Genomic DNA, 14,477 nt, shown 5'->3' on the forward strand with positions numbered 1-14,477 from the left:
TCTTTAGGTATATACACCCCCTGTTTTATAATTCTTTAGGTATATAACCCCCCCCCCCCCCCCCCCCCCCCCCCCCGCGCGGACGGTTTTATACTTTTTTTAAGTATATACGTTTTTGAACCTTCGGTCGGAAATCTCAACCTTCGCCAATGAAAAAACCGTTGAAAAAACTAAACTACTTTTAACACTTAACCACCAAGAACCTGTCACATGTATTTATACATGTTACTTTCGTTCATGTAAAGGTATGCTTTAATGACCTGTCTCAATTTCAAACCACCACGTGTCACAAGTTTAATAAAAAACCAATAACCGTGTGTTTAATTGGCCGGCGTCAAAGTAACAGTTTCTTCCATCGCTTCAGTTTCAAGATCTTCAACCGCCCACTTTTTACTTTTTTTTTTTTTTAAATCAGCCCTATAAATTCAATCTCAATGCCATTCATTTATTCATCCGCCACCCACATTTCACATATATTCTCTCCTGTAAGTATCCTCATATATATATATATATATATATATGTTTGTTTTTTCATTTGTTTCATCATTTGATTGTTGCATACATGGCTACTGGTTACTCTTTTAAGTGTCTTCAAACATTATTTTTATTTGTTCTCATCCAAAATGGTAAATATACATCTTTCAAAAATCTGTTATTTTATTTTTTATTTTTTATTTTTTTTGCAACAACATTATGATTATTTCCAAACACATGGGAATACAATGTTAGTTTTGTTTTCTTCAAACTAATAGAAACTAATTTTGAGTAGTTTTCTCATTCTATATGTTATATGTTATGAACATGAATTATGTTTGACTTTTCACCAGTCAAAGAAGTAAACTGGAAATGGTATTGCAGGTTTGTACAACATGGAATACGAAAACAAGTTACCCGAATCGAAATACGAATGTCTTCTTTTTGGTAAGAATTTAATTAATTTCTGTTATCATCATTGTGTCATATAACCTTTGATGGTATTTTGAAACCTTTTGACTTATAGATGTTGATGATACTCTTTATCCTCTAAGTTCTGGCCTATCAGTAGAGTGCACCAAGAACATCAAAGGTGTGTAAATGTAATACTATTCATCATGGTTTTTCAGTCATCTTGTATTTTTTTTTTTTGTAAGTTATTTTCATTAAAACAGAGACGATTACAGACTGATGGAAGGTAGAATGGGCAACAAGCTGCGCCGCTACCCCTTCTGTATTTGTTTAATTGTTTGTGTAATTAATTAATATTTGATGTATGTTACATTGATGTGTTTTGTAGAGTATATGGTGGATAGGCTTGATATAGAAGAATCTAAAGTACCAGAAATGTGTGCTCGACTCTACACGGATTACGGGACAACAATGGCTGGTCTTCGGGTACTATGTCGATCCTAAAATCGGTTCATAATCATTTCATAATGTGATAATGTGATATCTTAACATGCTAATATTTTCTGTGTGCAGGCTCTTGGTTATGATTTTGACCATGATGACTACCACAGGTATCGAATCTTTTCGTTCCCTTTTCGTATCTAAAGAAATTTCAAATTGTAATATTGTGAAATTGGTGATCAACAGATTTGTTCATGGGAGATTGCCTTACGAGTATCTACAACCCGACGCTTATCTTAGAAGTCTTTTAAATAGTTTGCCGATAAGGAAAGTGGTAAGATTTAAATCCCTTTTCAACTATTTTCTATTCAGAATGGGATGGCGGCGCAGTTTGTTGCCCGCTACCTGCTATCCTTATGTAATTTTCCCTGGTGATTGGAATGAAATAAAAAGTGGATTTTCAAAAAAAAAATAAATAAATAAATAAAAACTGTTTTCATACTTCATGGTTTCTTCAACCACTTTTTGGTATCAAAGTATGATTTGTATTTAATTTCATAGATTTTCTCAAATGCGAATGAGGCGCACGTGGCTGAAGTACTTGGCCGACTTGGATTAGAGGACTGCTTTGATGATGTCATATGTTTCGAGACTTTAAACACTCAAAACCAAACCACTGATGCTCCTATTCCTACAACTTCTGTTGTTGGAGATAGTCTTGAACCGGTTGGTTTAGTACCAACGAGTCCCATTGTTTGCAAACCGTCGGAAAACGCTTTCCAACTTGCTTTTAAGATGGCGAACATTAACCCTCATGAAACCGTAAGTTAACTTATACAAAATTATAAAATGCAAGGCATCGCTATCTTGTTGAAACTAAGAATATATATTTTGGTGTTTTAGTTGTTCTTTGATGACAGTATACGCAATATACAGACCGCGAAGCTCACGGGCCTCAGCACTGTGTTGGTAAGTCGATTTTGCTGTGAGCGTTAAGAAATATTGTATGGCGTTCTAGTTATTAATTGTGGGTACAAACAGGTTGGATCATCACAGCGTAAGAGCGGGGTGGACTATGCTTTAGAGAGCATACACAACATCAAGGAAGCACTGCCCGAGCTAGGGGAATTGGTCAACAAGTCAAAGGATGTTCGAAAGATTGCAATTGAAACTCCTGTGGAAGCTTAAATATCTATAACCGTAACTTCATGGTTCTAATCTTATTGTGTTGCTGTCTTTGTACTAACATATTTATGGTGTAAATGATAGTTTCAACTTTATTACAATGTAATCTGGAATCGTAAAGAATTCTGTTTGGTTCAATGTATCTTTTGCTCTAATGTCAATGAATCAGATGATAAATGTATGTTCTAAATTGGTGGCAGTCATGACTCGTTCTCAAATAAACGTGTAATTTTGTCAACTATATTGGTCAATTCGGGTCACCCAAATTATACAGCGAGTCGAAACAGATCACTCGTAAGGTAACTTAAAACAGATCCAACTGGGCCAAAACCACCTATTGTGTTGACAACCACCATCTGCCTACCGCTGCTGAAACAACCACCACCGCCACAACCACCGCCTTTGGTATGTAAATACGTGCGGCGAAGCTTGAGATTTCCGACCGGGGGGTCGAAAACGTATATACCAAAAATTTCTATAAAACCGGGGGGTCAAAAACGTATATACCCAAAAATTTCTATACGAAAACTATCTACTCTCCACTACTGAGCGAAAAGTTCGGGGGGTCGGCCGCCCCCTCCCGCCCCCACAAAGCTACGCCCTTGTGCGTCAGGCACCCATAATAGGTGAAGCGCTTGATACCGTGATGGTTGATGCAACGTGATTCCATGATGCACATGTGTTGTGGTCTGATGCATGATGCGGAGGCTTGTGCAGTTGACTAGTGTTTGAACAAATTTGACCATCGATTGAATTGGTTTTGATTTTTTCAAATCCGATTGAACATGACCTCCAATTGTACAATGTGGAATAATTATACCATACATTGAACAAACCTGACCAAAGATGGTGATAATATCTTATGTTTATTGTTTAAAAGTCAACATTTTTAGCAACTTTTAATAACGAGTGCTATGTATACATGACGGCTTTTGGGATCAAAGCGCACCTAAGCGCCTCACGCATTTTTAAACCAAGACCACCACCGTCGTAACCTCCACCACCTACCGTTTTGATACTTATCAAAAAAATGATACAAAAGAGATCTTGAGATAACTTGATAGCATTTTTCTCATTAAATACATAAGTTACAACTTACAATATCTCTGTCACTTTTAAGTACACAATTTACACAATCTGACTATTTCCATAACAACCTGACTTGGATTATTGAAAATACGAAACCGAAAGTTACATGAAGAAAAACACAGTTGTGGATCTAAGCTTCCGCAGGAGTCTCAATCGCAATCTTTTGTGAAAAACCAACATCTAATTTCTTACTGACCGATTCCCATAGCTCTGGCAGTGCTTCCCTTATGTTGTGAATGCTCTCTAAAGCGTAATCGACCCCTGTTTTACGCTGTGATGACCCAACCTGTTTGGACCCGCCATTAAAAGAAAACACACGGTGTTTAATAACGATATCAAGCATCAAAACTTAAACCGACGACAAAATTTGACGTACCAACACGGTGGTGAGGCCCGTGAGTTTTGAAGTTTGTATATTGCGAATACTGTCGTCAAAGAACAACTGAAAAACCAAATTTAACATTCAGTGAGACATATGTTATGGACCATGTGATGATTTTATCTTGTGGGCCCCAGTTAAGATTCGTCGACTTACAGTTTTATGAGGGTTAATCTTTGCCATCTTGAAAGCCTGATGGAACGCGTTTTCAAAAGGTTTACAAACAATAGGACTCTCGGGTAATTCACCATTGTTATCATATCCGATAACAGAACCATTGGGAGCACTAGGATTGTCGATTTGGTTTGTAGGATTCAAAGACTCGAAACATATGACATCATCAAAGCAGTCCTCCAGTCCAAGTCTATGAAGAACTTCAGCCACATGTGCCTCGTTTGCATTCGAAAAAATCTGCGATATTAATACAAATGAAGCTTTGATACTTTACAGAAAATCAAGAAGTTTTTTAATCAGTCAAAAAAAGAAAAAAAATACTTACCACTTTCCTTATTGGCAGGCTATGCAAAAGACTTCTCAAAACCGGGTCGGGTTTCAAATATTCATAAGGCAATCTCCCATGGACAAAACTGTCAGTCACCAAATTCATAACATCAGATTTTGAAGTTTCTTTAGAAAAAAAAAAAAAAAGATACGGGAAAATTTCGTACCTGTGGTAGTCATCATGGTCGAAATCATAGCCTAAAGCCTGCACAATGAAACAAAACAATTGTTGGTTTTATAATTTGTTTCGGATGACGAATGAATGAAGGATTTAATAAAGACTGATCATATCATTAATCATACCCGAAGACCAGCCATTGATGTCCCGTATTCTCTGTAGAGTTTAGTATTCATTTCTAGTACTTTGCTCTCGTCTATATCGAGCTTGTTCACCATATACTCTAAAAAAAGATAATATGAATTAAAAACAAAACCATAAAAAGGGTGATGCTATATGATATGTATAATGTATATAATGTATATATGCAATACCTATGATGTTTTTGGTGCACTGTGCTGATAAACCCGAGCTCAGCGGATAAATAGTATCGTCAACATCTAACAGTCCAACACAACACAACACAAGAATATTCAATAAAACATTAAAATGACAATTAAGTAGGAAAAAAATAAGACATTGAATATTAGAGGCTTACCAAAGAGAAGGCATTCATATTTTGACTGGTTTTGGTATTCCATTGCTTGTAGAATCTGCATGATCATGTGATTATTAATAACTTAAATTCATATACAGAAGTAACAATTTACTTTTTTAGGAAGTAAAAACATAAACATTAATCAAACAAACTTAAAAGTATTTTGAAGAAACACAAAAGCAGATTTGTTGAGGTTGCAATAACGTTTATGACATGAAATAAATGTTAATATGAAATTTGAGATGAATGCTTACAGGAGAAAATAAAATAACTGGAAGGTGACTGAAAGCTTAAAGTAGAAGAAGGGAAGGAATGAATTGGAATGAGTATGGAATTGAAGATTTAATTTATAGAGTTTATAAAAAATCAAACCGACACGTGGCTGGGAAGAAGAAGTTACCAGGTGGCACCATTTTTAATGGAGCTTTGGTATTTTATTATTAGTTTTTTCAATGGCTAATTTACGCACCCACCCAGTAGACCTGTTTGTAGATATACTGATACCGTTACCGTCGGATAAGAAAGTTCTAAAGCATTGAGAAAGAATACTTTTACAACATGTACTGATATCGTTAGACTACATCCGTAAGTTATATGTTGTTAACAATACAATAAGGTGAGTCGTCATTTAAGATTTGAAGATCGGAACATTATCATATCTTTATTTTACACATTTCTTAGTTCTAGTTATATCCAATAAGTCTAAATTATGAAGCTAGATTAAAGCCAAACCATTGGTCTTCTTTTGATTTGGTTTGGTTAGGTTTTATTATTCAACAATTTAGTTTTGATTTACAATGATGAAAAAACGATACTGATGATTTTTCTAATGTTTTAACCTAAAAAATTGTTAAAAACCGGACCACGGTGTCCCTGGTTACATACGTCTTTTTTTTTTTTTTTTTTTTTAAATTTTTTCCTTAACAAAAACCTTTAGTGTTTTATTTTCGCTTTGTAGTATTTTCTTAATACCTTTTATAAGTTTTAAATTAATTATTATATTCAGTCTTTTTTAAACGAATCTGACCGGTCAAACAAGTTAAATCATCCAGATCGGTCAACATGTTAGAACGCGTGGTTGTTAGTTGTTGGTTGTGAATGCTTTTAAATATTTTAAAACATATAAAATGAATTACCAAACATGAATCATGTAGGTTTCAATTGTTTTATAAGAACGTTAGGTAGAAAATAAAAATAAAAAAAAAACCACAATAACTATTAGGGAGTTTTCATGTAGGTTTTATTTGTTTTATAAGAACGTTAGGTAGAAAATAATCAAAAAAATTCTATCTCTTCGACCACAATAACTATTAGGATGTTTTAAAAATCATTTTTGTTGCAACCTTTTTCTTATATGCAAAATTGATCATCTTATTCCTTAAAAAAACTATTATAAGAAATCGATCAAGCACAGTCATATGTAATAATACTAATACATATAACTTTGTAGTTAAGAAGCTGAAATTCTAATTTTTATTTATTAAACAAGCGTGCTTGCCACGTGTTATAACGTAAATTAGCATGCTTCGAAGTTCAAGTATTATAAATACACGTTTGATTAGTTAATTAGCAATTATAGTTTATGTGATAGCACTCTAGCAGAATCTTTTTCGTAAAAAAATGTTTCTTTCTAGTCATACGTTCGTCATGTATTGGTGCTATCTAGCAAAGTCTGGATTAGGACATAATATATTATATTATATTATTGTATAAAAAAATAAAAATGTTTGATTAGTTAATTACAGTTATGATCTAACATTCACACACAAGCTAAGAACAGGAGTGATCCGTAATTTGAAATGTGAAAACATAATTTTTTGAGTGAACAACGGTTTTTTGTGAAGAAGTCTGCAATCTGATCCCCTGTTGATATAAACTTTACAAAGTGATAATCAACTTCAACATGCTTTGTTCTAGCGTGGAACACAAGGTTAGTTGCGAAATAGGTTGCACCAAGGTTATCACACAAGATAATAGGTATATGTTGTGTCTATCTAGAGTTCTCGATGAAGAGCTTCTAGCCAAGTTAATTTGGCAATTGTATCGACTAGAGCTTTGTACTTTGATTCATTAGATGATCTTGAAACAATTTTTTTTTTTTATTTTCGTGCGGTCCAGGAGATAAGGTTAGAGCTCATACAGATAGCAAATCCACCGTGGACCAGCGGTCATTTGGACACCAAGCCTAGTTGACATCAGAAAAAGTCCTAAAGAGAGGAGTGCCCTTGTCCGTGAACATAAGTAAAAGCCTAAGATGTGGAACCAGGGTTGTGGTGGATGAGTAAGCCGTGATCAATGGTTCCCTCTAAATATTGGAGAATACCTTTGACGACATATCATTGATATCCTGACGAGGCATGCATATACTTGCATACTTTGTTGACCACAAATGCAATGTCTAGTCAAGAAAGTATAACATATTGGAAGGCACCAACCAACTTACAATACTTGACAGGTTCTGAGAATAAGGGTTGTCCCCAAGTGATAAGATATATGAAGTGCTCATTAGAGATGAACTTGTTTGTAATCTAAAAGACCAGCTCGTTGAAGGACCTTGAAGATGTATTTTTTTTCTAAGATCAAAAGGATATTTCGTTTTTCTGGAACAACTACAACAACAACAACAATCATACCCAGTAAATCTCACAAATAGCAAAGCTACTTATAGGGTCTGTGGATGGTAGGATGTAGACAGACCTTGCCTCTATCCCTAGGGATAGAGAGACTGCTTCCAGAGAGACCCTCGGCTCCAAAACGAATAGCTTAACAACACACCAAGTCAAAGAATATAGAAATAAGAAGTCAGCAACACCAAGAAAATTATCTGAGTGAGACAATAAAATGTAAATCATGTATAGTAGCATACAACATCATTTGGGCATGAACACAAGAAGTCAATCACCGGTAATGTCATTTAAAGAATAAAAAAACCTACGTCTCTAAAATACACCTAAGACCTTTCTGGAATAACTGCAAGACCCATATAATAGTTAATGTTGCTAAGATCCATTAGGGGTTTGATCCATTGACCTAACCAAGGAGGTTGTTGATAATTAGAAATTGCTCAATCATTGTTTTCCAATAGCTATAGTTTTGGAAGAATGGGTAAAGGCAAACTTATGAGAATTGTGTAGTTAGAACTTAGAATTATGATCTAATGTATATAAAGGGTATACCAATCAATAATTCCAGTAATGAAATAAAATAAAAAAGTTACCTTTTCAGTATAAAATAAATGGTACCTTTTATTTATTTTACATATAAGATGCTTAACTTTCGTTAAGTTATTTATGAAAAGTTCAAAGAAAAAATTAGCATTTTTTGTACTATGAAGAAAGTAGGCTTGTAAGAAACAATGTTAGTTTTATATTGATTAAATTGAAATAATAATGCGTTAGAATATAAAAGTCTTCCATTATTGAGAATACTACTTTTATATTGATTAGTTAACGTGTTTGATTAAGAACATGTCATGTGTTCTAGTTATGTATGCTATCTTTTTGTAACAAGACCTTTTTCTTTCGAATTATTGTACATTAAATAAATTATGTCAAGAACAAGATATCACAAACACACAGCTTTTATTAAGGCACCAGTCGGCACGATTAACTTCAAACGAGACAGAACAGACCAGCAATGTTACCTGTTTAAGCAAACAGCTCAGATCAAGAACAGATCTGATACAATACAGAGATCAAAACGAGACTCTAAAATAGATGAACAGATGCTTGAACAGAACCGAAGTAGAAGGTTCTAGGGAGAGAGAAGCCTGTGATTATTGGCTGTTGTTGTTGTTGTCGATGATGATCCCCAAAAGCCAGCGACCTCTTTAAATAAGGGAAGGGCTTCAGCCCTAAGCAAGACAGCAGCGGCCCAAGAGACAGAAGCAGCCCAAGAAGCCCATCAATACCAACGGAAACATGAGACAAAAAGGAAAGGAGAAAAGTTAAATATGGACCATATTGAATTGAATATAATGCCCAAAATTATATTTCAACACCCCCCTCCCCCCTCAATTCAATATGCAAAACAGTTAAATAAGCCAAGTTTTTCACAAACCTTATCATGAGCTTGAATATGCAGCCCTTTTGTAAATCCATCTGCAGTTTGATCTTCAGACGAGATGCCAACGGTCTTAATAAACCCTTTTGAAATTTTTTCTCGTAAGAAGCAGAGATCAATTTCAAAGTGTTTTGTTCGATCGTGGAAAACAGGGTTAGCAGTTATCGAAATAGCTGATGTCTTGTCACAAAAAAGAGAAACAGGAAGCTTAATATCAATTTTAAGTTCTTTTAAAATTTTGATAAGCCAAATGATTTCACATGTCGCAGCACACATAGCACGATATTCTGCCTCAGCAGAAGATCTAAAAATGGTAGACTGTTTTTTGCTTTTCCATGAGACAAGAGAGTTCCCTAAGAAGACACAGAAACCAGTTATAGATTTCCTAGAGTTTACGCATTTGCCCCAGTCAGAATCAGCAAAGGCTTTAAGATCTAAGGAATCCCCTTTGTTGAGCAATATACCTTTTCCAGGAGAACCCTTAAGATACCTTAAAAGTCTTAAAGCTATTTTGAAATGAGCATTAGTGGGATTGTGCATATATTGACTTAGATACTGGACCGAATAAACAATATCAGGTCTAGTATGTGAAAGATATATTAGTTTTCCCACTAATTTTTGATAAACAGAGACATCAGGTAAAGGTGTATTATCTTTTTCACACAAGTGTGTTAAAATATGATTAGGTTCAATTGGACTGTTAACAGGTTTACATCCAGTCAGGCCAAATTCAGCAAGTAAGTCAAGACAATATTTCCTTTGAGATAAACATAAACCATCAGTTTTTAAAACCTCAATTCCAAGGAAGTATTTTAGAATTCCCAGATCCTTAATAAGAAATTTAGATTTAAGAAGAGCTTTAATTTTAGAAATCTCAATAGAACAATTTCCAGTTATGACTATATCATCCACATATACAAGTAAAAGAATAAACACAGATTTACTGGTTTTGACAAACATGGAGTGGTTACATTTACTTTGTTCAAACCCAAGATCAAGTAAAACATCAACAAGCTTCTCATTCCACATTCGAAGAGCTTGTTTAAGACCATAGAGAGACTTTTTAAGCTTACAAACTTTATTAATATGGCTGGGATTATAACCATCGGGAAGGGTCATATAGACTTCTTCATTTAAATTACCATATAGAAAAGCGTTATTTACATCAAGTTGATGAACATCCCAACCATTATTAATAGCAATGGTTAGAACGCATCTGACAGTAACCATTTTCACAACAGGTGAAAAGGTTTCAAAGAAGTCTATTCCTTCCTTTTGACTAAACCCCCTTGTCATAGCCCAACCGATGGCGGAATCATCGGGGCATGGCACTGAGCGAAACAGATTGTTTAGAAGTTTCCATAACAACTATCTATATAATCCAGTTAAAGATACGTCCCATACCGTATCCCGAATAAACAAATACATTATTACAGATAACATCCAAACAAGTAGTTCTGTTCCGACAACTCAGATTTAAGTTAATACAAAACATAAATATTGTTCAAATGCTCCTAAAAACCCAGCCTGACAAGATCTACAGAGAACTATGCCCTAGTTGCTTGTTCCTGACAGACAACTATTTGTTGGGGGCCTCTAAAGCTTTATTCTAGCTTCACTTCCCTAGCAAGCAAATATCTTAAACACCTGTCACATACATTAAAATAAAGTCAATACATAAAATGTAAAGGTGAGCATACAAGTTTAATAATAGCATATAGAGTTCGAATAGTTTACGCATAACCAGCACGTACACAGAGGGAAATGATGCATGTTAATTATCGACATGGACCTATCGATACCAACGACTGCGGGTTGACTGTCCGAGACAGTTCGCAATACATGATTACCACCGTAATCCATGCAAGTAATTGTCCTTAACAACCCCCGAGTGAACGGGTGCTGAGTCCAAACTATAGTACTACGTTGCTAAGGCAGGTAGACAGCATTCCACGTGTAAACATAGCAACAAGCATACATTTAGTCACGTAATACATGCAATCGGTTAGCGTTCATATAGTTTGAATAGTGTGTTCGATTGTGATTTTGATAAGTAACGTATGTAACACCCAAAAGTGCTAAAGCAAAAAAGGGATTCGAGTATACTCACAGTGATTGATTATGGATTGAAGGGAGCGCTGAGAGTAGGGTAGCCTGAATAGTTCGATAGCATAATGATGAGTAACGCGGAAATGTAAACAAGTGTGAATGGATCGAATAGCCTGGTCGATCGAACAGCAGGTTCGATCGAACGGGCTGTTCGATCGGCTTGAAAGTCCGTTTGAACAGTCCTGTTTGATCGGCCGGTAGGCTCGATCGGCTGGGCCATTCGAGTGGATTGTTTCTTCCTCTGATGTGTTTATGTATGATGGTTTGAACTTTTGAAGTTTTCGTTGTAGTGTTTGAGAACACTGAAGTGTTCTTACCTTTCAGGTCGATCGATCGAACAGTCTGTTCGATCGGCCGGCTTAACCGATCGGCTAGGAACTTCAGAAGTAGTTCTCAGCAGGATGTCACTCGATCGAACAGCCTGTTCGATCGGCTGGCACTCCATACTACGAACGAGTTGCAAAATCGATTAAGTGCTGAAGCATAGTATCTCATGATCCGAAGAGTAATGTTTACCAATCGATTAGCATGTTCGATCGTACATCACCTCGCAATAGCATACTTCATGAAGTTTGAAAAGTGAAAAGTGTGGAACCATGTGCTAGCCGATCGGCTGGCCCGGTCGATCGGCTTGTATGTCCGATCGGCTGGGCTGTTCGTTCGAACAGCCTAGCCGTTCGGCCAGCAATTCTGACCTGGTCGGCCTTTCGTCTAACACTTGGCTGTTTGATTATTTGTCATGATTTTAAGGTATTTTGACAGCGAGTTAAACCGTAGAACGTGGGTTCTTACTTGCTTCACCGGTTCGGACAGGAATCACCCAAGTCCGGCCGGTGAACTGTTCGGAACGGTAGTTTGATGTTTAACCCGAAATCGGTGAACCTCGTAGATAGAATCCGAATCTTGAACCTCTTGACTGTTAGAATGATTAGTTAGTTGGTTCGAGCTTCGTTTCTATCGGTTTTAAGGTTTTGAGTGTAAAAGAGTTGAAAGAAAGTTGGAAATCCTTCCATGAAAATGTTAAGATTCTTACAAATCCTAGTTTGTTTATGTGGAAATCGGTCAGATCTAAGCTATTCACGGTTGAATGTGGCCAAAGTATGATGTTCTTCAAGAACACCATGATGACATCACCCAAGAACACTTAGATCTTGGTGATTTCACGGTTAGAAATCAAGTTTTGAAAGATAGAAAGGTGTAGAATCATGTAATGATAAAAAACGTACAAGAATTAGAGTGAAAACTTACCGGAGTAGAGAGAAATCTGAGAAAAGGTGAAGAACAAGGGCTGGTTCGGTCAGAGCTTTCCAAAAGTAGAAAGAGTGACAATGACAGGGCTATTTATATGCTCCAAAAGAGGAAAGTGTCAACCGATCGGCCAGGATCTCCGATTGAATGGCCTGCTCGATCGAACAGCCTGTTCGATCAGCTGGCCTGTTCGATCAGGATGCTTCCTGTTCGATCAGCAACCGTTTTCGAGTGTTTCGCGACGGTTTTCGATATTTCGATTTCGATGGACGATGAGACGAATACGATAGAGTTCCTAGTCAAATTACTTTCAGTCCCAACTACTATATCTAACATACAATCATCTAATAGTCATGTTTCGATGTCGGTTTCGATTGAGTTTGATTACTTTTCGAGTTTTGATTCGAGTTTCGATTGATTCGATTGAATACCACACAAAACATAAAGTAAACATGCACAAGTAACACATAAGGCACACACACACATATAGCAATACCAAAATTCGCATAATTCGAGGTTCGAGTTCGATGATTGATTTGATTAACTTGATTATCGATTGATTAACTTTATCGCATTGTTACTTCCTACTATTCACAGTCATAAATCGGTCGTATTGATTAAACATTCGATCATTTCATTTAGACAACACATACTCCACATAATACAAAAAGCAAAAGAACATTAACAGTCAAGAAGTCAAAGTTGACTTGGACTTTGACTTTGACTTTGACATTCGAAAACACGGGGTGTTACAGCCTCCCCTTGTTTAGGGAATTTCGTCCCGAAATTAGGCTCGAAGCTGCACATCACCGTGAGTCGTTTACCAATTTGACGTTTCAGATCTTTATTCAAACAGTTGCGGGTACTTGGCCTTCATGTCGCTTTCGAGTTCCCAAGTGAACTCCGCGCCTCGTTTGCCTTCCCATCGGACCTTCACGATAGGGATGCGTGAGCGCCTGAGTTGCTTGGTTTGGCGATCCATGATTTCGACAGGCTTTTCCACGAAGTGTAAGGTTTCGTTGACTTGAAGATCGTCGAGTGGTACGATTAGATCATGATCGGCAAGGCATTTTCGGAGGTTAGACACATGGAAAGTCAGGTGGACGTTACTGAGTTCTTCCGGTAGTTCGAGTCTGTAGGCGACTTTTCCGATCCTTTCCAGAATCTTAAAAGGTCCAACATATCGAGGCGCTAGTTTCCCTTTCTTGCCGAATCTGACTACACCCTTCCAAGGTGATACCTTTAGGAGTACGTAGTCGCCAACGTCAAATTCAAGGGGCTTGTGTCTTCTATCGGCGTAACTTTTCTGTCTGTTCCGAGCTTTCACCAAGTTGTCTCGAATCTGGTGGATTTTGTCAGTCGTTTCCTGTAGAATCTTGGGACCGGTTAGTTGCGAATGATCGATCTCGTGCCACACAATAGGCGATCGACATCTCCTTCCATATAAAGCCTCGAATGGTGCCATCTGGATGCTGGCATGATAGTTGTTATTATACGAGAATTCGACTAGCGGCAGGTGTTTGTTCCAACTACCACCAAAATCTATGACACACGCCCGGAGCATGTCTTCAAGAGTACGGATCGTTCTCTCAGTCTGTCCGTCGGTTTGTGGATGGAATGCAGTACTCAGATTAAGCGACGTACCAAGAGCCGCTTGAAAAGTTTCCCACAATCGAGAAGTAAACCGAGCATCACGGTCTGAGATGATGTCGCGAGGCGTACCATGATTACAAATGATCTCGTCGGTGTAGATCTGGGCTAGTCGTTCCACCTTATAGTCTTCTCGTATCGGCAAAAAGTGGGCTGATTTTGTTAGACGATCAACTATAACCCAAATACTGTCGTGACCTGATGGCGTGGGCGGGAGTTTCGTTATGAAATCCATAGTTATACTTTCCCACTTCCATATAGGTATCAGCGGT

General features: G+C 36.8%; 3 protein-coding genes across 3 annotated transcripts; 1 reads left to right on the forward strand and 2 right to left on the reverse strand.

Annotated features, from left to right (window-relative positions):
- Positions 1-404: 404 nt before the first annotated feature.
- Positions 405-2,672, forward strand: LOC110940047 (uncharacterized protein C24B11.05). The gene is made up of 9 exons (XM_022181604.2): positions 405-485; positions 859-921; positions 1,001-1,066; positions 1,274-1,371; positions 1,459-1,496; positions 1,573-1,660; positions 1,888-2,148; positions 2,230-2,295; positions 2,368-2,672. The coding sequence occupies exons 2-9, from the start codon at positions 870-872 to the stop codon at positions 2,512-2,514; spliced, it is 816 nt and encodes a 271-aa protein (XP_022037296.1). The 5' UTR covers positions 405-485; positions 859-869; the 3' UTR covers positions 2,515-2,672.
- Positions 2,673-3,564: 892 nt separating this feature from the next.
- LOC110940049 (uncharacterized protein C24B11.05) lies at positions 3,565-5,455 on the reverse strand. The gene is made up of 9 exons (XM_022181605.2): positions 5,391-5,455; positions 5,137-5,191; positions 4,973-5,038; positions 4,784-4,881; positions 4,648-4,685; positions 4,479-4,566; positions 4,136-4,390; positions 3,977-4,042; positions 3,565-3,886 (listed from the first exon to the last, which is right to left on the reverse strand). Exons 2-9 carry the CDS (start codon positions 5,177-5,179, stop codon positions 3,731-3,733), a joined length of 810 nt encoding a protein of 269 aa, XP_022037297.1. The 5' UTR covers positions 5,180-5,191; positions 5,391-5,455; the 3' UTR covers positions 3,565-3,730.
- A 3,698-nt stretch (positions 5,456-9,153) lies between these two features.
- LOC110942727 (uncharacterized mitochondrial protein AtMg00810-like) lies at positions 9,154-10,428 on the reverse strand. Its single transcript, XM_022184493.1, has one exon. It carries the CDS (start codon positions 10,426-10,428, stop codon positions 9,154-9,156), a length of 1,275 nt encoding a protein of 424 aa, XP_022040185.1.
- Between the last annotated feature and the right edge of the window lie 4,049 nt (positions 10,429-14,477).

The sequence above is a fragment of the Helianthus annuus genome, chromosome 5 (genome assembly GCF_002127325.2).
Source record: "Helianthus annuus cultivar XRQ/B chromosome 5, HanXRQr2.0-SUNRISE, whole genome shotgun sequence".
Taxonomy (NCBI): Eukaryota; Viridiplantae; Streptophyta; class Magnoliopsida; order Asterales; family Asteraceae; genus Helianthus; species Helianthus annuus.

Coding starts and splice junctions, on each gene's coding strand:
- LOC110942727 (XM_022184493.1), bottom strand. CDS start 10,428: ATGGTTACTGTCAGATGCGTTCTAACCATTGCTATTAATAATGGTTGG.
- LOC110940047 (XM_022181604.2), top strand. CDS start 870: ATGGAATACGAAAACAAGTTACCCGAATCGAAATACGAATGTCTTCTT. Junction 1,661..1,887: donor GTTTGCCGATAAGGAAAGTG/GTAAGATTTAAA, acceptor TTAATTTCATAG/ATTTTCTCAAATGCGAATGA. Junction 2,296..2,367: donor CGGGCCTCAGCACTGTGTTG/GTAAGTCGATTT, acceptor GGGTACAAACAG/GTTGGATCATCACAGCGTAA.
- LOC110940049 (XM_022181605.2), bottom strand. CDS start 5,179: ATGGAATACCAAAACCAGTCAAAATATGAATGCCTTCTCTTTG. Junction 4,686..4,783: donor CATCAATGGCTGGTCTTCGG/GTATGATTAATG, acceptor TTCATTGTGCAG/GCTTTAGGCTATGATTTCGA. Junction 3,887..3,976: donor CGGGCCTCACCACCGTGTTG/GTACGTCAAATT, acceptor GGGTCCAAACAG/GTTGGGTCATCACAGCGTAA.